This window comes from Sinocyclocheilus grahami, unplaced genomic scaffold (assembly GCF_001515645.1).
Source record: "Sinocyclocheilus grahami isolate Dianchi unplaced genomic scaffold, SAMN03320097.WGS_v1.1 scaffold307.1, whole genome shotgun sequence".
In the NCBI taxonomy this organism is placed as follows: domain Eukaryota; kingdom Metazoa; phylum Chordata; class Actinopteri; order Cypriniformes; family Cyprinidae; genus Sinocyclocheilus; species Sinocyclocheilus grahami.
In genome coordinates, this window is record NW_015505486.1 from 1,061,156 (window position 1) to 1,084,329 (window position 23,174).

General features: G+C 36.0%; 2 protein-coding genes across 2 annotated transcripts; both read left to right on the forward strand.

Moving 5' to 3' along the window:
* Nucleotides 1–119: 119 nt before the first annotated feature.
* LOC107601570 (dual specificity mitogen-activated protein kinase kinase 4-like) lies at nt 120–3,026 on the forward strand. Its single transcript, XM_016293804.1, has 4 exons — nt 120–266; nt 356–504; nt 751–796; nt 2,405–3,026. The coding sequence occupies exons 1-4, from the start codon at nt 150–152 to the stop codon at nt 2,516–2,518; spliced, it is 426 nt and encodes a 141-aa protein (XP_016149290.1). The 5' UTR covers nt 120–149; the 3' UTR covers nt 2,519–3,026.
* Nucleotides 3,027–4,283: 1,257 nt separating this feature from the next.
* Nucleotides 4,284–21,430, forward strand: elac2 (elaC ribonuclease Z 2). The gene is made up of 19 exons (XM_016293790.1): nt 4,284–4,691; nt 7,203–7,253; nt 7,401–7,471; nt 7,676–7,740; nt 7,878–7,935; nt 8,191–8,302; nt 8,375–8,473; nt 8,541–8,679; nt 9,602–9,687; nt 9,938–10,059; nt 10,453–10,543; nt 11,860–11,998; nt 13,091–13,129; nt 13,221–13,330; nt 13,459–13,558; nt 14,277–14,397; nt 16,742–16,820; nt 18,657–18,801; nt 20,502–21,430. The coding sequence occupies exons 1-19, from the start codon at nt 4,438–4,440 to the stop codon at nt 20,742–20,744; spliced, it is 2,124 nt and encodes a 707-aa protein (XP_016149276.1). The 5' UTR covers nt 4,284–4,437; the 3' UTR covers nt 20,745–21,430.
* Nucleotides 21,431–23,174: the final 1,744 nt, after the last annotated feature.

A 23,174-nucleotide genomic window follows, 5' to 3' on the forward strand; every position in this document is an offset into this window, starting at 1 on the left:
TTTTGGATGTGATTAATCGTTTGACAGTATTAATAATAATAATGATTGTTCTTTAGAATTACATGCACACTTTGTGCCAAATTAACAGCTGCAAAATTTGATTACTTGTAAATAATTGAGTTTTGCTGTCACGTCTGGAGTCTTTCTGTATGGTTGACTCTGCGTGTTTGTGTGTGTTTGTCCCTCAGCCGGAGAGGATAGACCCCAGCGCTTCCAGACAGGGTTACGATGTGCGCTCAGACGTCTGGAGTTTGGGAATCACACTGGTGAGGATGATGATCTGTCATGTGATCGTCTGTGTGTGGTACTGAAAGTGATTTCTGTGTGCGTTTGATGTGTTAAACTGCTGTTTCAGTATGAACTGGCCACAGGACGGTTCCCCTACCCGAAGTGGAACAGTGTGTTCGATCAGCTGACGCAGGTGGTGAAGGGCGACCCGCCGCAGCTCAGCTGCTCAGAGGAGAGACAGTTCTCCCCCAAATTCATCAACTTTGTCAACTTGTGGTGAGACATACACACACACACACACACACATGACCGCAGTCACACTGCGATCTCCAGCGTTTCCTCTTTCTCAGAGTTTGCTGACTCCGCAGACGGGATGTAATAACTCCGATTTACTGTGCGATCACATGATGCACACGACGCCTCCTGCTGCTCATTCACAGCAACTGCAAGAGCTCAAGATTGAGCTTATGATTCATTTGACCCTCAAGGGCTTGAATTAAATCTTTTTTTTGTTTCTAACAGCCTTACAAAGGACGAGTCAAAAAGGCCAAAGTACAAAGAGCTTCTGGTGAGTTCCTGTTTTCTGCTGAAAGCCACTTTTTGACATGACATAGTTTTCATTTTATTTTATCCTGATCTTGGAAATTATGCCATAAAAGGTTTAATTGGCTAGAAATGGGTGTTTATATGAGTTTATTTCCCCAAATCCTCATCCAAATAAAAAGCCAAGGAAATGCATTTGTCAAAAGGTGGAGAAACCCTGGATATGGCTATATAGTGTTTTAAACAGCATTTTTTAAAATTAAATTAATTGTTGTTGTTGGTGTAGCTGTTTTATTAATACAATTCTTTTTTGTTTAGAATAATATTCATTAATGATTTGAGCCATCATAAGAACAGCAAAAAAGTATTCTTATTCTTATTAATAAGAATAGTTATTATTATTATATAATGTCATGTTATTTAAGAGATTACGTTTAAAAATATTTGAATTTAATTTGTCACACTATGATGGACTATTTATTTAAAATCTGCCAAAAAAATACATATGTATATGTCCACTATCCTAAAGCATCTAATTAATATTCTTTAATATTTTTATATTTGTATATTGTATGTTTTTTTTTAAAGAGTTGTGACCTTTTAAAATAATAAAATTCTATAATTCCAGAATGAATTTTCCAGTATTTATTTATTTAGTTATATTTATTATTATTAACAAATACAAATAGCAATTTCTAAGCAGTCTCTACCTAATAAATTAAGATTTGAACATATTTAGAAAAATGTACATTCATCATAGAAAATTCCATGACCTATATTTTATTAATTTTAGTGACTTTTCCAGTTCTAAAAAATCCTACCCTAATTTATCCAAGTCTTATTTTCAAGATTCTGTGAATCCTGGCTCTTAAATAAACACGACAGCTGTTGAGACAACAAAACCTAATAACTATGATGTCAGTTTATGTATATTTTTAGGTGTTTTAGCTGATTTCAACAAATATATTTGATCTTCTTTGAAAACATTTTAAGCCATATTTAATGCTTCAGATGTGATAAAATTAGTGGTCGCCCGATATTGCCAAAGCCGATATATCGGCCGATATTTGGTATTTTTCAAATATCGGCATCGGCCGATAAGTTTTTCTGTTTGGCCGATGTGTTCGAGGAGGGATGTTTATTTTGACGGCGCTGAGAACGGCAGCGCCTGAACACACAGTGCTCACATTCTCTCGTTGTTAACAGTTCTGTCTAATACGGATAGAAGTCTGTTTAATAATCAGATTATTACTTCCTTTTCAATTATATTTTTATTAAATATTTATTTATTTGTGAAATATACTTTGTAATCTAAAGTATAAGTATGTTTAGTTTACACATTTATTTTTTAATCCATTGTCAAATGATTTCAAATTTCTTAAATATTAATTAAAATTAAAAACATATAATATCGGCTTTAATATCGGCTATGCCCCCCCCTGCTTTCCAAGATATCGGCATCGGCTGTCAAAAAAACGATATCGGTCGACCACTAGATAAAAGCACAATTCATTTGAGATGTGCATTACAAAGGATACGAAACTCTCAAGAAGACTAAAGCAGAAGTGCTGTGGAGTGAAAGAAATGAAAGTAAACCAGACTTCTCTCTCCTCTCTCTCTCTCTGTCTCTCAGAAACATCCCTTCATTCAGATGTACGAGGAGCGTACGGTAGACGTGGCCAGCTATGTCTGCATGATCCTGGATCAGATGCCCGCGTCTCCCAGCTCCCCCATGTATGTGGACTGACGCGTGGGTTTAAACACAGAACGGCAGTATTAAAACACGAAACCGTACACGACCGAACGTTCAGTTCAAGCTCGACTGTAAAATACCTCCTTCCCACGTCTCTCTCTCTCTCTCTCTCTCTCTCTCTCTCTTACTGTCGCTCTCACATCTCACACACACACACACACATGCATCTGTAAAGTGCAAACACACGTGTCTGACGGCGGTCTGATCTCTCGCGGATGCGGAATAGTGATTTTAAACCGATATGAAATAATGAAATAATAAATAAGCCTGGAAATTGTATTTATATTTCTGAAATCACTTGTGGAATATTTGATTCGGAAAGCCTTCGACGTACTGGAAACCTGCTCGTGTCTCGTCCCCCCTCTTCATGTATGTGATATTAAACATGTGTTTTGTATGTAAAGGTGAATGATGATGCAGAGGTGGCCGGGGTTTCTGTAATCCTCACTGTACAACGACTGTGTGCTGATATTATAAATAAAACTGAGGAATATGGAAACGACTCCATGTTTGGTGCTTTGTAAAATGTAGCGAATCTTATTATCAAATAATTTGATATTTGATATAATGACTCTATATGTTGTTTATTTACTGCATAAACGTTTTTACATATTAATGACTTAATTCACTATTAATATGAATAATTTACAATGTAATTATTTTGTTTTAAAATTTGATTCTTCAGTTTTATATTACAGATTTTAGTTTTTTTTTATATTTGTAATGTAATATAGATAAATTATTAAATATATAATTATAAATAATGATAATATGAATATTGTTTTAATTGTTATAAAATTACATATTTTTAATATATAATTGAATTATTTTGAATCAAAAATATGATATTTAATGTATTTATGTAATATATTTTAATATAATACAGTTATTTTGTTTTACAATTTAATTATTCCATTTTATAATATCCCAGATTTTTTATATTCCAGAACTTTATTTTTTATTATTTGTAATGTGTGTAATATAAATAATTATTAAAACATGGTATTATTAAAAACAATGGTGATAATATGAATACTATTTTTAATTCATAACATTTAATTTTTTTAATAAAATTACAGATTGTTTTAAATATATAATTTCGTTTACACTATTTTGGATCAAAAATACATTATTTAATTATTAAAAAATTATATTTTTTCTTTGATACACAGTTTTTTTTCTCCTCCAGAGGGCACCTGTCAGCTCAGAAAGCAGGTTTTCCCTTGATCCAAGTTCAAATGTCACAACGTTTTTTTCATTTTACCCACTTTAAAATATAATCGTTCAAATGTAATTAAAAATCCCGAACTGATAAGTAAAACACAAATGAGAGAGCACTACAGCAGTGACCAATAAACAATCGTTTATATATCATTTCCAGCAATCGCGAACGACTGTGGTTGGTCCATTCTGACCAGCGCTGAGAAAAGTAACAGATATAGATGACAGCGCTGTTACTTTTCTCAGCGCTGGTCAGAATGGACCAACCACAGTCGTTCGAATCGAATCGAACTCATTTGGGATTGCTGATTTCACATCTGAATAAACACACTGGTGGACTTTAATAGACATTTTAATTAAAAATACACAGTTAAAATAGATACATTATCATACCTGTCTACCTTTCAGGGCTTCTACGCCTATTTTAGCCATTTTATTAGAGCCACACAACCATTTTAACATCTACTATAACTACATTATATCTAACTGTAAATATTTATATGCGCCATTCTAGCTAGTTCTATTTCTACGTGCGTCAAGCGTCATCATCATGCGTCGGAAGCGCGTCCAGCGTCAACACACGTGAGTCCTCCAAACTGCACAAACTAACAGCACATGGGCTGTGATATTTGTGTTTATCGAGCAGAAGATATGAGCCGCCCGTTCGTAGCCGCTGCGCGTTGAGTAACGTTATGCTCGCGCGTCTCTCCGCACTCAGAGCGCTGGGAGTGTGTAAAGAGCCTGTGCTGCAGGGAGCCGTCAGACTGATGCAGACTCAGTCCTCCAGGAAGAGCAGAGCTGTCAGAGACACCCTGCGCCATGTGAAGGTGAAGGAGAGCCGCAGGCCGGGCGAGCTGCACGGGCCCGCCACCGTCTATGTGCAGGTGTTGGGCGCCGGGAGCAGAGACAACGGAGCCTCGCTGTATGTCTTCTCTGAGTATAACAGGTGCGCGCTGATCCTCACTCAGTATCACAGTGACATCTGTGATATATTACACTTTATAACAGCCTTCACCAATAATCACGATTAGGTTTAATGCATAAGTAGTTGATGTTGAGTGAAGTATGGACATGTGTGAAGCGTTCAATGACATGACAACATATTTAAACAAATTATAATGTTAATTACTTACTTAATAATAATAAATGTAATAAAAATATAGGTTAATATTCGTAATAAGACTAATAACATTAAGAAACTATCACGTTATGCAGTGCTAACAAACCAGTAGTATATAAACGGAAGTATGAGTATTTATAAATATATGATTAAAGGGATAGTTCACCCAAAAAATGAAAATTTAATGTTTATCTGCTTACCCCCAGGGCATCCAAGATGTAGGTGACTTTGTTTCTTCAGTAGAACACATTTGATGATTTTTAACTCAAGCCGTTGCAGTCTGTCAGTCGTATAATGCATGACAATGGTAACAAAATCTATGAGTGTAAAAAAACATGCACAGACAAATCCAAATTAAACCCTGCGGCTCGTGACGACACATTGATGTCCTAAGACACGAAACGATAGTTTTGTGCCAGAAACCGAACAGTATTTATATCATTTTTTTACCTTGAATACACCACTATGTCCAACTGTCTTTGAGCGCGCGCACGGCATCCGATGCGCAAGGTGTGTACACGCTCTGGCGTGGTTTACGTTTGTAAACTACGCCAGAACGCGTACACACCTCACGCACTGGAAGCCGTGCGCATGCTCAAAGCAGTTGGACATAGTGGTGTATTAGAGGTAAAAAATGATATAAATACTGTTTGGTTTCTGGCACAAACCGATCGTTTTGTGTCTTAGGACATCAATGTGTCGTCATGAGCCGCAGGGTTTAATTTGGATTTGTCTGTGCATGTTTTTTTTACACTCATAGATTTTGTTACCATTGCCATGCATTATTCTGTTGCATTTGACACTTTTTCTGCACAAGTAATGCCTCTTTCATGGCTGCTTATGAAGCCGATTGAAAACTTTTCTCTCTGATTTGCAATTATTCACAGTCCATGTTTCCTCACATGATTAGAGACTGTGGTTGTTTGCTTTGTTCATTGTGTGATGGGTTCGTTCTGTGTTTTGTGTGTACAGGGATGATCCTGACCCTCAAAGACACTGGAGTCCCTCAGTGTGTCCTGTCAGGACCCCCGCAACTGGTGCTGTCTGTTAACATTACACATGTGCATTTTATTCGGATCTTTGTGTCTTTCTCACTACACAAAAAATCTAAGACTTTGGAGACTTTTGTTAGTTTTCTTCTAGTGTTTCACTGTATTGTGTTCTGTTGTTTTAGGATAAATATTTACAAGCCATACGAGTGTTTTCAGGACAGCTGGAAGACATTAAACTTGGTAAAGCCCACCATTATCCTCTCATATGGATTACATGCAGTGTTATTATTGTTTACTAAAACAAAAACTAAATCTATTAGAAATAATTTGTTAATTGTAATAAATCTGAACTAAATAAGATACCATATATTAGATGAAAAACATCAACTAAGCAAACTTAAGCTAACATTAAAACTAAACCTTAACTCAACTCAATGTAAATTAATTCTGCTCAGCTTAACTAAGCTAAATTAAACATACTTAAATTCAACTCAGCGCAACTCGTCATAAACATATCTCGACTCAATTTAAATAAAACTTAACTGAACTTGACTAAAATTAACTCAGTTTAAATTGAGCTCAGCTCAACTAAGCTAAATTAAATGTACTTAAATTCAGCTCAGCGCAACTCGTCATAAACATCTCAACTCAATTTAAATAAAACTTAACTGAACTTGACTAAAATTAACTCAGTTTAAATTGAGCTCAGCTCAACTAAGCTAAATTAAATGTACTTAAATTCAGCTCAGCGCAACTCGTCATAAACATATCTCGACTCAATTTAAATAAAACTTAACTGAACTTGACTAAAATTAACTCAGTTTAAATTGAGCTCAGCTCAACTAAGCTAAATTAAATGTACTTAAATTCAGCTCAGCGCAACTCGTCATAAACATATCTCGACTCAATTTAAATAAAACTTAACTGAACTTGACTAAAGAGTATGTTAGTTGAGGAATGATTTTAAATATTTTTACAAAATCTCAGTGCTAGCTAGTAGCTGTAAATTATATATCATCAAATTAATTTGAGTATTATTTAACTTTATTTGAATTTATAAAATCACCTACTATATCTTTTATTTACAAACAAAACGTTTATAAAAATTCTCATTGTTAAGAGATCAGTAATGAAAGATCACAATAAAATGGCATGAAATTCTTGATTCATACATTTATCTGTCTTTGCTGAAAGCATCTGTTTAATGAATATATAAATGCATTTCTATACTTCCGTATATATATTCCTATTTGAATATGCATGAGCCACTGACTGTCTAAGCAGTATATAATGTTTGTTGATAAAAGTGATTCGACAATGTTAGCAGCATGTCTTTCATATGCAGGTATCTGTTTAACTGTGGTGAAGGAACACAGAGACTGATGCAGGAACACAAGTAAGAGATAAACTAACACTGTTTTGCTCCTTGACATCTTATAAAGATCTGATCAGAGTGCAAAACAAACATTTAGTAAACTGTGCTTATTAATTACTGCAGATTGTAAAATGCTTTTGTGTGTGTGTGTGTCTTGTTTGTATCCAGAATAAAAATTGCACGCTTGGACAACATCTTCCTCACCAGAATGAGCTGGGAGACGGCCGGTGGTTTATCAGGTCAGACTGGGACTTTTTTCTGTTGCATTTGACACTTTTTCTGCACAAGTAATGCCTCTTTCATGGCTGCTTATGAAGCCGATTGAACACTTTTCTCTCTGATTTGCAATTACTCACAGTCCATGTTTCCTCACATGATTAGAGACTGTGGTTGTTTGCTTTGTTCATTGTGTGATGGGTTCGTTCTGTGTTTTGTGTGTACAGGGATGATCCTGACCCTCAAAGACACTGGAGTCCCTCAGTGTGTCCTGTCAGGACCCCCTCAACTGGTGCTGTCTGTTAACATTACACATGTGCATTTTATTCAGATCTTTGTGTCTTTCTCACTACACAAAAAATCTAAGACTTTGGAGACTTTTGTTAGTTTTCTTCTAGTGTTTCACTGTATTGTGTTCTGTTGTTTTAGGATAAATATTTACAAGCCATACGAGTGTTTTCAGGACAGCTGGAAGACATTAAACTTGGTAAAGCCCACCATTATCCTCTCATATGGATTACATGCAGTGTTATTATTGTTTACTAAAACAAAAACTAAATCTATTAGAAATAATTTGTTAATTGTAATAAATCTGAACTAAATAAGATACCATATATTAGATGAAAAACATCAACTAAGCAAACTTAAGCTAACATTAAAACTAAACCTTAACTCAACTCAATGTAAATTAATTCTGCTCAGCTTAACTAAGCTAAATTAAACATACTTAAATTCAACTCAGCGCAACTCGTCAAGCTGTGCACGCCGGCTGATCCCGGACCCGTTTTCCTAGTCGTCGACTGTCCGTCAGAGGACTTCATACAGCCGCTCTGCACCAATCACGTCTTACAAAGGTGAAGAGATGTTTCCTGTAGAGAATCGAGGCCTGTCTTCTCTGTATATATCTCCTATTGTGATGTGTGCAGGTATCAGACGGGTGGATCGGAGGATTCTGCGGCTCTCGTGGTTCACATGACGCCTGAGTCAGTGCTGGACACGGATGAGTACAAGAGCTGGATGGAGAGGTACAGCGATCTCACACAGATCTGATCGTGAGCTGTGTGTGTGTGTGACACATCTGTTGTGTCTCAGGTTTCCCAGCAGCACTGAGCATCTGGTGATGAACGAGCAGACGTTCACGCCGCACAACACCCGCAGTCACAAACTCCAGACGCAGCTCAACCTCATCCATCCTGAGATCTTCCCTCCGCTCAAACTCTACAAGACCAAAGTACTGCACCACTCACTCATGACACTTTTATTTAGGTTTCTTTAATACAGTTTTGCTCATTTAGTTCCATAGTGTATGCTAATTTAATGTGAAATAGTGTTACAGTTCAATTTAGACCATTGCCATTTAAAAAAAAAATAAAAAAAAATGTTCAGTGTTTGTTTTTCTGATTTATTAATTTATTATTATTATTTAGCACATTTTAATTTAACTTTTTTTTATTTAAAATTACAAGGTATGTTGCAGGTCAGTTTCATTTAGCTTTGAACTATTTCCAGTAGGAGCTTGAAAGATAGGAAGTAGGAAGATGATTTATTATTTGTCATTTTATTCTTAATATTTTCTTAATTTATTTCAGTATTACATTGTTGTTGTTTTTTTGCCTAATTTAATATTTTTCCAATTTATTCATTTGACGATTTCTAATATAATTCCATATTTAATGCATTTTAAAAATTGAATTTAATATGACATAGTCTCTGTTACAGGCAAGTTTGATTTAGATTTTAACCATTGCCAGTTGGGACATTTTTAATTATTTATCAAATTGATCAATTATTTATCATCATGTAATTGTGTGTTTTATTATTACTTCTTTTCTAATTGTATTCTTTTAATTTTTTTTTTTACTTTTATTTTAGTAATGTAATATTTTTCGGATTTACTCAATTGATCTCTTCTAAATTAATTTGATATTTATTAATTTTTTTAATGTAATATAAAATTGTCTCTTATTTAATATTTCATGTATTTTTTATGCTTATGCTTAATGTATTTGATTTTTTTTCTGATTAATTAAATTACAAAAGTTTTTTTTTATATATTTTATTTCTAGTTTAATTAACTTAATAGTGTTTTCCATTTTTTTCCCAATCTGTAAGGAAAGATTTATTAATCAGCATGGTGTTTGTTGTTGTTGTAGGAGCCGCCGGCTTCTCTCCGTGTTCCTAACGTCAGAGCCGAGTGTCTGATGAAGTTTCAGCTTCGCCCCAAACTGGAGTGGCAAAGGTCAGTTCAGGCCAACAGTCGGCAGTGTGTCACAGACGCTGTGCATAAAACGTAGCTTTTAATTGACAGTTTTATTGCGGCCCTCATTTACCTGAAATACACAAGCTTGTTGTTTTAAGCTAGTGTGAAACAAGGCAGAAAATTGTGAATTTTACAGCTTCAACAAACTAGTTCTTAGAAAGTTCTTAGAAATGCCAGATTTGATCTGATTTGAGGAACTTTTCTCATGTGTGTGTGTGTGTGTGTGTAGAGATGCCATCCCGTCCTGCGACTCTGAGGAGTTCGTGAAGGAAGCAGCCGAAGTGCCAAAGTTTTTAGAGGAAGTTGAGGAATGCAGGAAGTTCCAGGCGGCTGCGTCCGTCTCCTCGTCTGGTGAGCTTTCTACCGAATCAGAGAGAGAGAGAGAGAGGGATGAAAGTATTGAATTAGAAGAGCAGAAAGACAAGAACACATCCACAGCCTGACATTTAATTTCCTCCGAGTGAAACTTTCTTCACTTCTCACTTTCACTCTGTACTGTATCTGTCTCAGACGCCTCAGATCGTGCAAGAGTCAAAGGATGTGCGTTTCTAAAGTGTGGAAAATGATCATAATGAAGGACCTCTGACTGTCTATATGAACTATAAAATAACTGAGCTCTTATAGAGGGTGTGTGTGGGCTGATTTTCTTCTGTATTTCAGATGTTTATCATGTTTTTATTTTTTAGTTAGTTTCACATGTTTATCATGTTTTTAATTTGTTGTTCATTTTCTATGCTGGTAAAGGTGAGAAGTATCCTGAGATTGTGTTTTTGGGCACCGGCTCTTCTCTACCGATGAAGATCAGAAACGTCAGTGGAACTTTAGTGAACATCAGGTAGTAAAACTTATTGTTCCATAATAATAATAATCAAACATATACATATACAGTATATATATATATATATATATATATATATATATATATAAGCATACATATATTAAATAAAGCGTATAAAGAAAGAAAGAGTGAAACAGTATTTTCTTGTTTTTGTATTATTATTGTTTTTTTTACATTGTTGAAAGTCATGTTTTGCAGCGTGTTGCTGTTTTATAAAAGCAAAAGCAATATCCATCAGTCCATGCATTATGAAGTTTTTACTGTGGTTGAGGGTGTTTTAGTCCCTCTGGTTCAGAATCCGATTAGCAACAAAACACTTCCTGACTTTGGTAAAATCACGGTAACCCACAGACTGTTGTTTTTGATCGCTGTAATATAATGGAGTAGAGATGTAACGCTATGAAAATTTCTTATCACTATTATAGTGACCTAAATTATCACGGTTATCAGTATTATCACGGTATTGATCAAATGTGCTTGAAGTGTTCAAAAAAGTACTGGCACATAAATCACTTCACCAAGTTTTGTATTTAAAATCAACAAACAAGAACTAAAATGGCAATTTGTTTGCATAAACGCTAGAACAATCATTTGGATTTTAAATGACAACATGACTGACAACAGTTTATCTAATAGCATGTTTGAAATGTTCAAATATAGCTTTGAATAAGTTTCATGAAATGGTAAACCCCTCATTTCAGCCTTTAAAAAAAGGGTTGTCAAAATGATAATTGATTAATAAATGATGTATTATATCTGCTCCATAAATAAGTCTAGGTACCTTATCTGAATTGCTTAAATGTGTAGAACCCACTAAAGCTTGTTTTTCATCAACCAGTCAAAATTTACAGCATGGCATGCAAATTCAGTCCATTTTATGCCCCGACAAAAACTGCACTCAGGCGGAATGTAAATGCAACTCTCTGTAAATCCACTAGGTGGCGCTTATGGAACAGCAGAATTACAGCTGTTTCCCGTAACCTCTGTGGACAAAGCAGAATTGTGATTCATTTGCATAATTCCCTTAGCACTCTTTTAAAACCTTGCAGCTTTTCCGCCATGTTTTCACTCAAAACGAAAGTACTCTGTGTGCTGTGCGCACGTGAGACTTAAAACTGTGCTTTATGCTGGACCGTATTTATTAATCCTCAGTTGTTCAAATCGCGATAATCGAATACGGTTTTAATGATAATTCAAATATGAAACGGTAATGCTAACTGTGGCGAATTTGATCATGATTCATCGTCAAACCGGTAATCGTTACATCCCTATAATTGAGTTGAAGTATGCCTAAACATGTCTCTGTTCCTCAGCTCCTCTCAGTCGCTGCTGTTGGATTGTGGCGAGGGAACGTTCGGCCAGTTGTGTCGTCATTACGGCGATGACGTGGATGAGATCCTCTCCAGACTCTCCACCATCTTTGTGTCGCACCTTCACGCAGATCATCACACGGTGAGAGACTCACAAACACAGCTAATGTGCAATGAGGGGATTGGACATGCAATAAACCAGTTTCTGTCAGGACCACTATCGTCAAAATGATAGATACTTAGCATAAAGTTTGGTTTGGCGGTATGGTTCTGTTCTGGGCAAAAAACCTCCCTGCCCATCCATGCAGCCTGTCATGAATGAGCAGGGAGAGCAGCAATAATAACCCCCCCCAGGGTTAACAGAACAGAACAAGGCAGATATCATTAATGTACTTAATGATATTTAAGTGTAACACTTTATTCAAGATAAAGGAGTCTGATTAGCAAGGAATATCAGAAAGCTAAGTCCTGACTGTGGCGAAAGGTGGAGCTGGGGATGGAGGAGGGTAATTTGCTCCGAAGCAAGCTGAAAAGCTGCTGAATAACACTGAATACAGCTTATATAGGAATGCCGCGATAGGTGTCGTATTCCTATAGGTAGATGTGATCAGCTGAGAATCAGCTGATGCAAGCTTGACTCACGTGACCTGCCAGAACTAACGCTAAAGCTTAATTTATGTGACTATACATTACACATTATCCCAAAAAAAGCTTAGTGTCCTTATGCTAAAATACTTGATCGCAGAAACCCATAATCAGCCAGTCTGAATCATAGAGCTGTGTGATAAATCTTTAATAAATACTATTAAATAATCATTTATAAAACGGATCGTTCCGGTCCTTGATTCTGATTGGTTGAGCCGCGTTCTAAGCTGTTGTAAATTACTCTACAAACATACACCTTTGTTTACGTCTGTGTGTTACTCGGCAATCGCTTTGTTGCAACCACAACTGTTTCTGAGGAACTACATTGTTTGGCGGAAGAATACTGTTTTTATTAATATCATTACACTTTATTTGCTCTGTTTTATTTTGTGAAACCTTACTATATATATATGGAATAACTGTTTTATACTGTTTATACTGATACTCCGCTCCGCGTCGTGCCTAACCACGCCCCTTAGCTGTTATAAATTCACTTTAAACCACGGCTTCACAGGGCTTATTGCTTTAGTAGAGTGTTGTTTATTGCTCTGCTGACTGTTGATTGCTGTATGTTTTGTTTTTCACACAGGGTTTGATTCATTTATTATTAGAACGAGAGCGAGCTCTGGTATGCATATATCTATTTGTGTATATGTTTTATTATTTCTTGATTATGTGTATGGATTATTTCACTGATAATGGCGTCTTGTGTGATGCAGAACAGTCTAGGTAAAGCGTTCAGTCCCGTGTACCTGATCGCACCTGTGCAGATCATGACGTGGTTAAACCAGTATCACGATCACTGCCAGCAGATCCTCAGCCAGATCAAGTACGGGAGAAAAATAACATTGTCTTTATTTTATATTTCTATCGTTCTGTGAGAACATATGATTCCTACAATTGAAAGTAAATGAAGTTGTCCTAGTCACTCGTCGCTTTTGTTTTTAATTATTCCAGTATTATCCCATCAAAGTTGTTGTGTGATGGCGCTGAGATCCCCAAAGTCAAGACCAAATCTTTAATTCAGGCTGTTCTGAAGAAGAATGACCTGGTCAAGGTCTGTATGCACTGTATAGCCTTTTTGTGGTTATAGATACTTCTTTTGGAGATGTCTAATATATATATCTTGATGTTTATGCATTTTTTTCTGATATTTTATTTTATGAACCATGATTTTAACCTAACAGTAATTGCAAAGAAAAATGAAAATATTCAATGCAAAAAGTAACAGAAGTAGGTTAAATGGCTCTTCTGTAGACGAAAGACCTAGTCAAGGTCTGTATAAACAATTAATATATATATATATATATATATATATATATATATACATATATACCCTTTTGGCTATCGTCCAGTATATATCTTGATATCTATTGCTCTGAAAGTATTTATTTTATTTTATCAACCATGCTTTCAACCAAACGTGTAAAATGTTTAATGCAAAAAGTAACATAAAAAAGTAGCTTGATTTGATATTTTATCGTTTATTTATATGCAGCAATTCAAATATTCTTATTTTTTTTCCCTGTGTCTTCTCTAGCACTCTTATACTCACAAAGTATATGGGTTTGGTCCTAATGGCAATATAAATGTTCATTTCAAATAATTATATGATGTTGGTTAATTTTATATCAGCAACAAAATATTTTACATAAATCTTTAAATATCTGATAGCAGACCCTTCAGATTACTGTCTGTTCGTAATGAATAAAGAGTGCATGAGCATGTTGTGATTTATAGCTACTGAAACCTCTCTTTCTGTCGTGATTGTGAAGTTTCAGACGTGTTATGTTCGTCACTGTAAGAACGCGTTCGCCTGCAGTTTGACGCATCAGTCTGGTTGGCAGCTCGTGTTCTCTGGAGACACCATGCCCTGCGATGCTGTCGTTAATATGGGTAAAAACCACACACACAAACACACTATGACCACTCATGCTTTTGTACACATGCACATAAATATAATGCTGTACCAAGTTGTTGAAAGGGTAAAATTGGCTAAAGTTTGCCTTTCAAATGTTATAGTGTGTCTCGAACATAATGCACGGATGCTTTTACGTTTGAGTTAATATGTTTTATTTTTTTTACCCCTCATTGATGATTCATGAAATTATAATCAAAATATATTTTAATAAAAGCTGTTACACTTTTTTTAATAACTAATGAAATAGCTAACATTACTTGACTACATTAGTTATTGTGAATTCAAAATAAAAATACTTCTAAAGCATTTATTCATCTTTTTAAAAATGTATTACTTTCAGCATTTACTAATATTCTATTAACGTTTAGTAATATGCTATTAAAATCAAAAGTTGGATCTGTTAATTTTAATTAATCCTAAATTAACATGAACTAACAATTTGAGGTTTTTTTATGTTAATACATTTGATCTGAAATATAATATAAAAAACGGACAAATACAAAAATAAACAACTGATTCACAATATTAATAAAATCTATGAGTATCTTAGTGATACTTAAATAACACACATACTGTAAATGCAATTGTTTTGCTCATTGTTAGTTAAAACGTTAACCAGTAGGGCTTTACTGGAAAGCTTTACCTAAATTATTTCTCATTATTTTGCAATAAATTTAATGAGAATTTTGCCTCGTCCAAATACTCACACTTGCGGTCTTTGCACTTGACCACTTGTGTGACGTATTTCCTGTAATCTGGGCCAAGTGTTCAAGTGAGGATGGAGACCACAAGTGTGTGAGTAGAACTTTTCATTACCTGATGGGACGCACTTAAAATGCAAGTGTTTACATAGCTTCATTTTTATTTGAAATACTTTGCATTTTAAAATCAACTTCTAAATGTCTGTTCAGTAGTCCCTATAACATGACATAATTGTAATTTGTGGTGCTTCTAATTAAGTGATGAAAAGCAGTTGCAAATATTGTGCAAAATAAATATCACCACTACACTAATCTTTGCACCAATAAATCGTGCAACACTTTGTTTTTCTACCAAATTATATGTGATATCTAATTATTATATTAATATTTAACTTGCATTGGAAAGGTCTCTGTGACCTCTCGCGAGATCTCGGCAAAAAGTCTCACGATTTATTTCCAGAACATGATGCATGATGGGATACACTAAGCCTCGAATAGCGCATGTGGATTTAGTGTGCGTTAAGGGCACTGCACTTTGGCGTTTTCAAAGCATGGAACAGTCTTGAGCACTTACTTCCTGTTGTGCAAGTGTGGGTATTTGGACAAGGCATTTGAGAGAGATGAAATATTAAAATATTGTGTGGTTTTTGTCTCTATTGATTCTGAGGTGAAATGGGAGCCAGCAAATATTCTTGACAGGATATGTCAACCAAAACACTCTCAAACTCTCACTCATTAATTTAAGACGCACAATTATATTTTTCATGCTGTAAGATTTATAGTTGCACATTTTCAGTCTGAACTTTCAGACAAACCAAACGGCGTCCATTTCCACAGAGAGTTTTGCCTCCAAATATTCTGCCATTCAGAATTTGGTCATTAAAGGCCCACCAGTCCAGCAGGAAAGAGAGAGTCTGTAATTGTGCCTGAATCTCTATAGTGACTCGCGGATCGATACGAATGAAGCCTGCGTTTAAATGCTGCATCCCGTCTTTATCAGCAACGTAATCGATCACTCCAGCGCTGTTCTCCGAGTCACAGAAACCTCTTTAATGGCTCCTGAGGGAGTCCGGCGGTGATGGAGGGTATTCAGCCTGAACCGAGCTCCCCTCCTGAACACCGGAGATGGTCCGGTCCGCTCGTCTCATTAGGAAAGGCCTTTGTCTTCTCAGCGCTCGCTGGAGTTCTCATGATTGATTTCTAGAGAGAAAAAAATGGAGTGTGCGTTGGTGTGTGAATGTTTGTGTGTGTTTTACAATGGGGGAAAGAGGGAACAGTATGTCAGCTGTAATTTATCTGTGTGTGTACTGGTTTATATATCCTGGTGGGGACTTAAACCTGACTACACACAGACTCATGGGGACTCGTGTCACGGTGGGGACCTAAATTGTGGTCCCCACGGGTACAAAAGCTTATAAATCATACAGAATTAAGTTTTTTGAAAATCTAAAAATGCAGAAAGTTTCCTGTGAGGGGTAGGGTTGGTGTAGGGCAATAGAATATATGGTCTGTACAGTATGAAAAACCATTACGCCTATGGAGAGTCCCCATGAGGATAGCTGACCAGACGTGTGTGTGTGGTGGGGAGAGTTTGATTCATCTCTTGGTTTGCTCTCAGGCAAGAATGCAACACTTTTGATTCATGAAGCCACACTGGAGGACGGGATGGAAGAAGAAGCGTGCGAGAAGAGACACAGGTACATGAACACAGGGTCAATGACACTTCAGAGCTGCAGGGTCACAGCAAGTGTTTTTAATTAAGTTTTCTTGTAGTGTTTGTCAAGTCGCCTTTATTTATACAGCCCTTTATACAATACAGATTGTTTCAAAGCAGCTTCACAGTATTTAATAGGAAAATAACAGAATCAATGATGCAAACTTCAAAAACGAGGCAAATTCAAATTGTTTAATAACTGTGAAATTAATCCGTTGTGAAACGAGTTCAGTTCAGTGCTAAGCAGCTCTACTGAAGACAACAGTGTCATTATTCTGCTTGAGTTAGTTCAATGCTGATTAAAATCAGTTCAATAACGGTGTCAATGTTCCAAAATCAAGTTTTGTTCTTTTCTGATCAGTGTCAGTTCCATCAAATCGATAATATTGCTGAATGAGTGTCTTTTACTTTGAAATATTTGTCATGGTCTTTTGCACCAAATCTCTTTTAATTTAGTTTTTCATGACACTTGCAAATTTTGCAGCAAAACCAACAACTTAATTTTCGTTTAAATGCCTTAAATGTTTGCTGTCAGGTCTGAAGTTTTTAACTGCTCGTCCTTCATAGCAGTCTCTTTTTTTTTTTCAGGTGCTTCACATTTTGGCTAATTCATAAAACATCTAGCGCTAAAATTTGACACTCAAACCGTTCATATCGGACCCAAATCAACAATATTCTTTTTTTCAAATTAATTTCAGCTGCTGTTCCCACAAAAATATGAAGCAGCTCAACCTTTTTCAACACTGACAATAATAAGAAATGTTTCTCAGTATATTAGAATGATTTCTGAAGGATCATGTGACACTGAAGACTGCTGAAAATTCACCTTTTTATTACAGGAATAAATTGCATCTTAAAATATATTCAAGTAGAAAGCAGTTATTTTGAACTGTAAAAATATTTCACATCTATCCATTTTTACTGTATTTTTGATCAAATTAATGCAGCCTTGGTGAGCAGTAGAGACTTCATTCAAAAAAATCTTACCACCCCTGAACATTTGCGCTGTAATTCACATATAAAATAAGTAATGGCATTATTGCCTTTTCATTGTGGCACAATTTCCATCAACATCCTATGCAATTAATGCATTTCACCATGAGCTCTCCTCCATAAATAATGCAATAGTTAATCAACAGCTCTTATCGGACAGCTCATGTCTTGAGTGAAGAGGTTGAATTGGCCATTTACAAACTAACAAAACAAACAAGAAGATGAAACTTTTCGATTTGAGAACTAAAAAATCACCCTCAATTGCAGGCAGAGGGAGAAAATCTTCTGAAATGAAAGTGGTCAGCTTTCCCAGTTGATAATGTGCTTCCTGATGGAGGACTCATTTAAAGCGGGTCTCTCTTGAGGTTGTGGAATTCTCCTCTTAGATGAGCATTGATTGGGTTCCTTGTCGTCTGCTGGAGTTCTGGAGCGCCGGGTCTATGAATGAACTGCTCCGTGTCTCACACTGTGGCCCTTTCCAATTTAAGAGCTGAATAACGCTGAGAGCTTCTGAGTGAAATCGATTGGAGATTTTGTGGGGGATTCATTTGGGTTTCAGCGAGGAATTGATTGCCTGAGAGGGTGGAGAGCATCTTCCAGATTGGTGAAGGGTCGGTTTAGCTTTATCAGCTGAAATTCACAAATGTACAGGTTTGTGTTGTAGGCTTTGTAGAAAACAGATCCTACATCAGCCCTTGAACATGAGAAATGGTTGAGGAAAACAGACTAATACTGCAGCACAGCATTCCTCGGTGTTCATGTTCAGCCTCAGGTTTGGGTTGTGATTTTGTCAGTGATTTGTGTTTGAATCTGAAACTCTTTCCAGCACCACGTCTCAGGCTATCGGCATTGGGATGAAGATGAACGCTGAGTTCATCGTGTTGAATCACTTCAGTCAGAGGTACGCCAAGATCCCTCTCTTCAGCGACGACTTCAACGGCAAAGTGGGGATCTCCTTCGACCACATGAGGGTGAGGATATTGTCAAATAATAGAAAACTCACAACTAATTCTTCCTATCTATCTTAAATAAGATGCATCCTTTCGTACTTACTTCCTCAGTTTCTTCATTACTTAAATCCTTCCACACTTTCTTAATTCATTCCTTAGGTATTTTCCTATTTACTTTCAGGTTACACTTTATTTTAAGGTGTCCTTGTTACAGTGTAATTATTCATTTAAGTACTGAGTAATATTAACTAAGTGTACTTAATATTGTTAGGATCAGGGTTTGGCTTTGGGTTATTTGCATGTAATTATGCATAGTTTATTGTTATTATAATAGTAAGTACATGTAAAATGTGTAACAAGGACACCTTAAAATAAAGCGTTACCTTACTTTCTCTACTTGCTTATATCCTTCCTTAGTTATCTCCTTATTTACGTACATCCTTAATGTTTTTTTTAACTTCCTTAATAACTTCCTACATTACTTCCATCCATCCTTTATTCCTTCCTATACTCCTCTATACATCCATCCTTAGTTATTTCCTTCCTTCCTTGCTTTTTCTCAGTAACTTCCTTCATTACTTACATCTTTCTTTGCTTTCTTCCTTAGTTATTTCCTTTTTTACTTGCATACTTCGTACCTTCCTTATTTACTTCCTGCAATACTTCCAGCCATCTTTCGTTCCTTCCTTATATCCTGAGTTATTTTCCTCCTTCCTTCGTTAGTTATTTCCTTGCTTCCTTGTGTCATTTTTTTCTCAGTTGCTTCCTCCATTACTTATATCCTTCCATGCTTACGTCCTCCTTTAATTATTTCCTTATTTACTTCCATCCTTCCTTCCATCCTTTTTTAACTTCCTTAGTTACTTCCTGCAGTACTTCATCCTTTTTTCTTTCCTTTGGAATTTTCCTCCTTACTTCCATCCTTAGTTATTTCCTTTCTTGCATCCTCCTTTTCTCAGTTACTTCCTCTATTACTTATATCCTTCCATGCTTACATCTTTCCACCCTTAGTTATTTTCCTCATTCCTTCTTTTCTCAGTTACTTCCTCTATTACTTATATCCTTCCTTGCCAACATCTTTCCACCCTTAGTTATTTTCCTCATTCCTTCTTTTCTCAGTTACTTCCTCTATTACTTATATCCTTCCTTGCTTACATCTTTCCACCCTTAGTTATTTTCCTCATTCCTTCTTTTCTCAGTTACTTCCTCTATTACTTATATCCTTCCTTGCCAACATCTTTCCACCTGCAGTACTTCCATCCTTTTTTCTTTCCTTTGGAATTTTCCTCCTTACTTCCATCCTTAGTTATTTCCTTTCTTGCATCCTCCTTTTCTCAGTTACTTCCTCTATTACTTATATCCTTCCATGCTTACATCTTTCCACCCTTAGTTATTTTCCTCCTTCCTTCCTTAGTTACTTCCTTAATTACTTACATGCTTTTTTCCTACTGTCCTTCCTTTCAAACTTCCTTAGTTATGTTCCTTATTTCCATCTGTTATTTCCTCCTTTCTTCCTTACTTCCTTAGTTATTTGATTCCTTACTTCCTACATTACATCCTTACCACCTTCCTTACTTAATAACTTCCTTATTTATTTCCTTTACTCCTTCCCTTTATTTCTTTTTCGTTCTTACCTCACTTTCTTAGTTCAAAAATTAGTTATTTATATTCCATTTTTAATCAAATGTGAAGTTTGATATGTTATTTTCTTGTGCTTACAGATCCGATTTGGAGATTTCCCGATGCTTCCACGACTCATTCGGCCTCTGAAGGCATTGTTTGCAGAGGAGATTGAAGAGATGGAGGAGAGGAGAGAAAGGAGAGAGATGAAGAAGACCGCTGAGCCTCCATCTAACGGAGAGTCCGGAACGAGCCGACAACCTGATGAGATGAGCAAAGGTGCCAAGAGAGAGCAAGATGACCTCAACCAAGAAGCAGCCATCAAACGTCTTAAGACAAACTGATGGGCAACCAATCAGGGTGAAGGTTAGATCAGCCCAACCAATCAGAAGGCAGGCTGGGGAAAAAATGAACCAATGGGTTATGATCTTAAAATGTACATCACAAGGTCCATGTTGGGTAGGAGTCTGCAGAGTCCAACTAGAAAAGGTGAGATTAAAGCAGTTGGAGATTAATCTTGAGTTTCAAGCCAAATCTGAAAAACAGTGTATTGGTTCCTGGCTGGGATCAAATCTGGAGTCAGTCCCGCTGCGATCGATTTGAGTAAAGCTACAGGTTTGACTAAAGTTATAGTGGGAAAGTACACTGCCTTAAACCTTTGAATGTTTGCCATTTTAATTTCAGCCCTCCAGCCTCTTTAAACCTGAAACAGAAACATTTCAGCACTAAAGGAAGACATTAGGTTTGGCTTTTTCATTTGGGAGTGACGCAGAATTTCAGTTTAGTTTGAATCATGTAGGTTTGTTTTTTGCGAGTAAACAGTGCAGTGGTGTGTGAAAAAAGCACTTGTACATTTCTGAATGAAATATTTTATTTTATGTCTATGAAATGGCTGATCAGCTTAGGCTTTCTAATTATTTTAGGGAAATAAACATACACCTGGATAACTTTGTCATTATTATAATTATTTTTAGTCCCATTTGCCCAATTTTGTTAGCACTGCATGTGCAAACACTACTTTGATTATCTTCAGGAAAATAAAAAAAACAAGCATTGTTACTTGAGTAATGTGTATTGTGTGTATAAGACTTTTAGACTAAATATAGAATATAAATTTAATTATAAACTATACAATGTTTCTGCATTTGAAATATCGCATAAAATAATTTTTTGCATTTATAATGCATATTGTTTGGTTTTTACATAAAAGCATATGACATTTAAGTTGGGCATGTGACTTGCTTATGTCACATAGGATATGTTGGTTGCAGAAATAAGTGCGAATCATCTTCCAGCTACAGACCATTTGTTTATAGAAGATTTGAAATCGTGTATTAAACATGACACAACTGAGGTTTCAAGTTTAAAATGGAGCTAAGAAAGGAAGGCTGAGGGGAAAAAAGTGCTATCAGTTGTAGAACGTTCATACAAAATGGATGAAAGTACCATCAGAGTAAAGATCTACTCTTTCACCACTGGGATGTTGGGGTGAACGTTAAAGTCAACATGAAATAGTTTTTGCAATGCATTTTTACTTCGATAATGTAACATTTCAGGATGAAGGGGAAAATTTGGTGAGAAAAAAAAAAGGGTTGGGATGATTCTTTTCACCATCCAGTCAATTCACAGTGCATAAAAACGATGAATTGATAACATCAGCCGAAAAGTCATTTCAGAGGCAGAGTAAGTTATAAAATAACATTAATCGATAAATAATTAACAAGTTGCCATTAAATAATAGCAAAAACCTTTGAGACCGATGCTTGGCCTTATGCTTTTGTTTAATTGTAACTGAGACGAGACAAAGACGGCATCATTTTTTTCTTCAATGGGATCTGATGAAGCTGTCGCTAAAGTAGATTGTGCAGTCAGCTAACAAAGCCTTTGATTTAATGTCACGTCTCTGGGTTTGAAGGTTACTCTGTCATTAAGTGTTTCCCAAAGGGAAAACATGTTTGCTTTGCCGTTTGCGTGCATGTCGAACACTATCTTGACATCTAATCATATTTCGCCTCTGAAAAAGAAACTGATGTGATATAGCTCAGAGACATGAAAAATGAAACTATGTTTGTGGCATCTGTCTGATACTGGTATCAATTTATTACACAAAACCGGAATGTTTCTGATCTTGTCGACGGCACTGCATCCCGGTGTTCACTGCTATGCTAGCAGAGCGGTTTTGATCAAATATTCATCATAGCGGTTCAAATAAAGTGTGGTTTGCTGTGAATTCAATTACAGTGGGAATTATCTACACATAACAAGCATCTGATAGATTTGACGTAGGTTTTTGTTTTTTATCTTTCATTGAAAAAGAAAATCACTTATTAAAGACTAATGCTAGCACTCTCTGAGGCGCTCTGGTGTCGTTAATTTCAAAAATGTCTTTTGGACTTCATGTACAAACTCATTCTTGTGAACAAACCTACAGAATCTATAAAATGTTCTTAGCTCTTTTAGATTGAATTCTGACGGGAGTGTTCTGGATTCAAAACAAGTTCCATCTACATTAGGTTATCTGTGGCGTCGATGTTGAAATCTGTGGGGCAAGACTTTTCGAAACCAGCAGGTCTTATATTCGTTGGAGCCCATATATTTTTGTACAGATTGGAGGCCCATTCACATCAAAAAGGAAAATGCTCCATAACGCTTTATTTTAAAGGTCCCCTGAAATGGTCAGAAGCACGCAGCGTTACTCTGTGTTGACGTCAGTTTAACTGAAACAGGAAGACAGGGCGGGACATATCAAGCAGCCCCGCCCCTTTTTAAAATAG

Bases quoted from the DNA above. Each gene is read 5' to 3' on its own strand.
- LOC107601570 (XM_016293804.1), top strand. From the start codon at position 150: ATGGTTGACTCTGCGTGTTTGTGTGTGTTTGTCCCTCAGCCGGAGAGG. The intron at 267-355 runs GTGAGGATGATG...CTGCTGTTTCAG, and splicing joins GGAGTTTGGGAATCACACTG to TATGAACTGGCCACAGGACG. The intron at 505-750 runs GTGAGACATACA...TGTTTCTAACAG, and splicing joins ATCAACTTTGTCAACTTGTG to CCTTACAAAGGACGAGTCAA.
- elac2 (XM_016293790.1), top strand. From the start codon at position 4,438: ATGCTCGCGCGTCTCTCCGCACTCAGAGCGCTGGGAGTGTGTAAAGAG. The intron at 7,254-7,400 runs GTAAGAGATAAA...GTTTGTATCCAG, and splicing joins AGACTGATGCAGGAACACAA to AATAAAAATTGCACGCTTGG. The intron at 16,821-18,656 runs GTACATGAACAC...AACTCTTTCCAG, and splicing joins GCGTGCGAGAAGAGACACAG to CACCACGTCTCAGGCTATCG.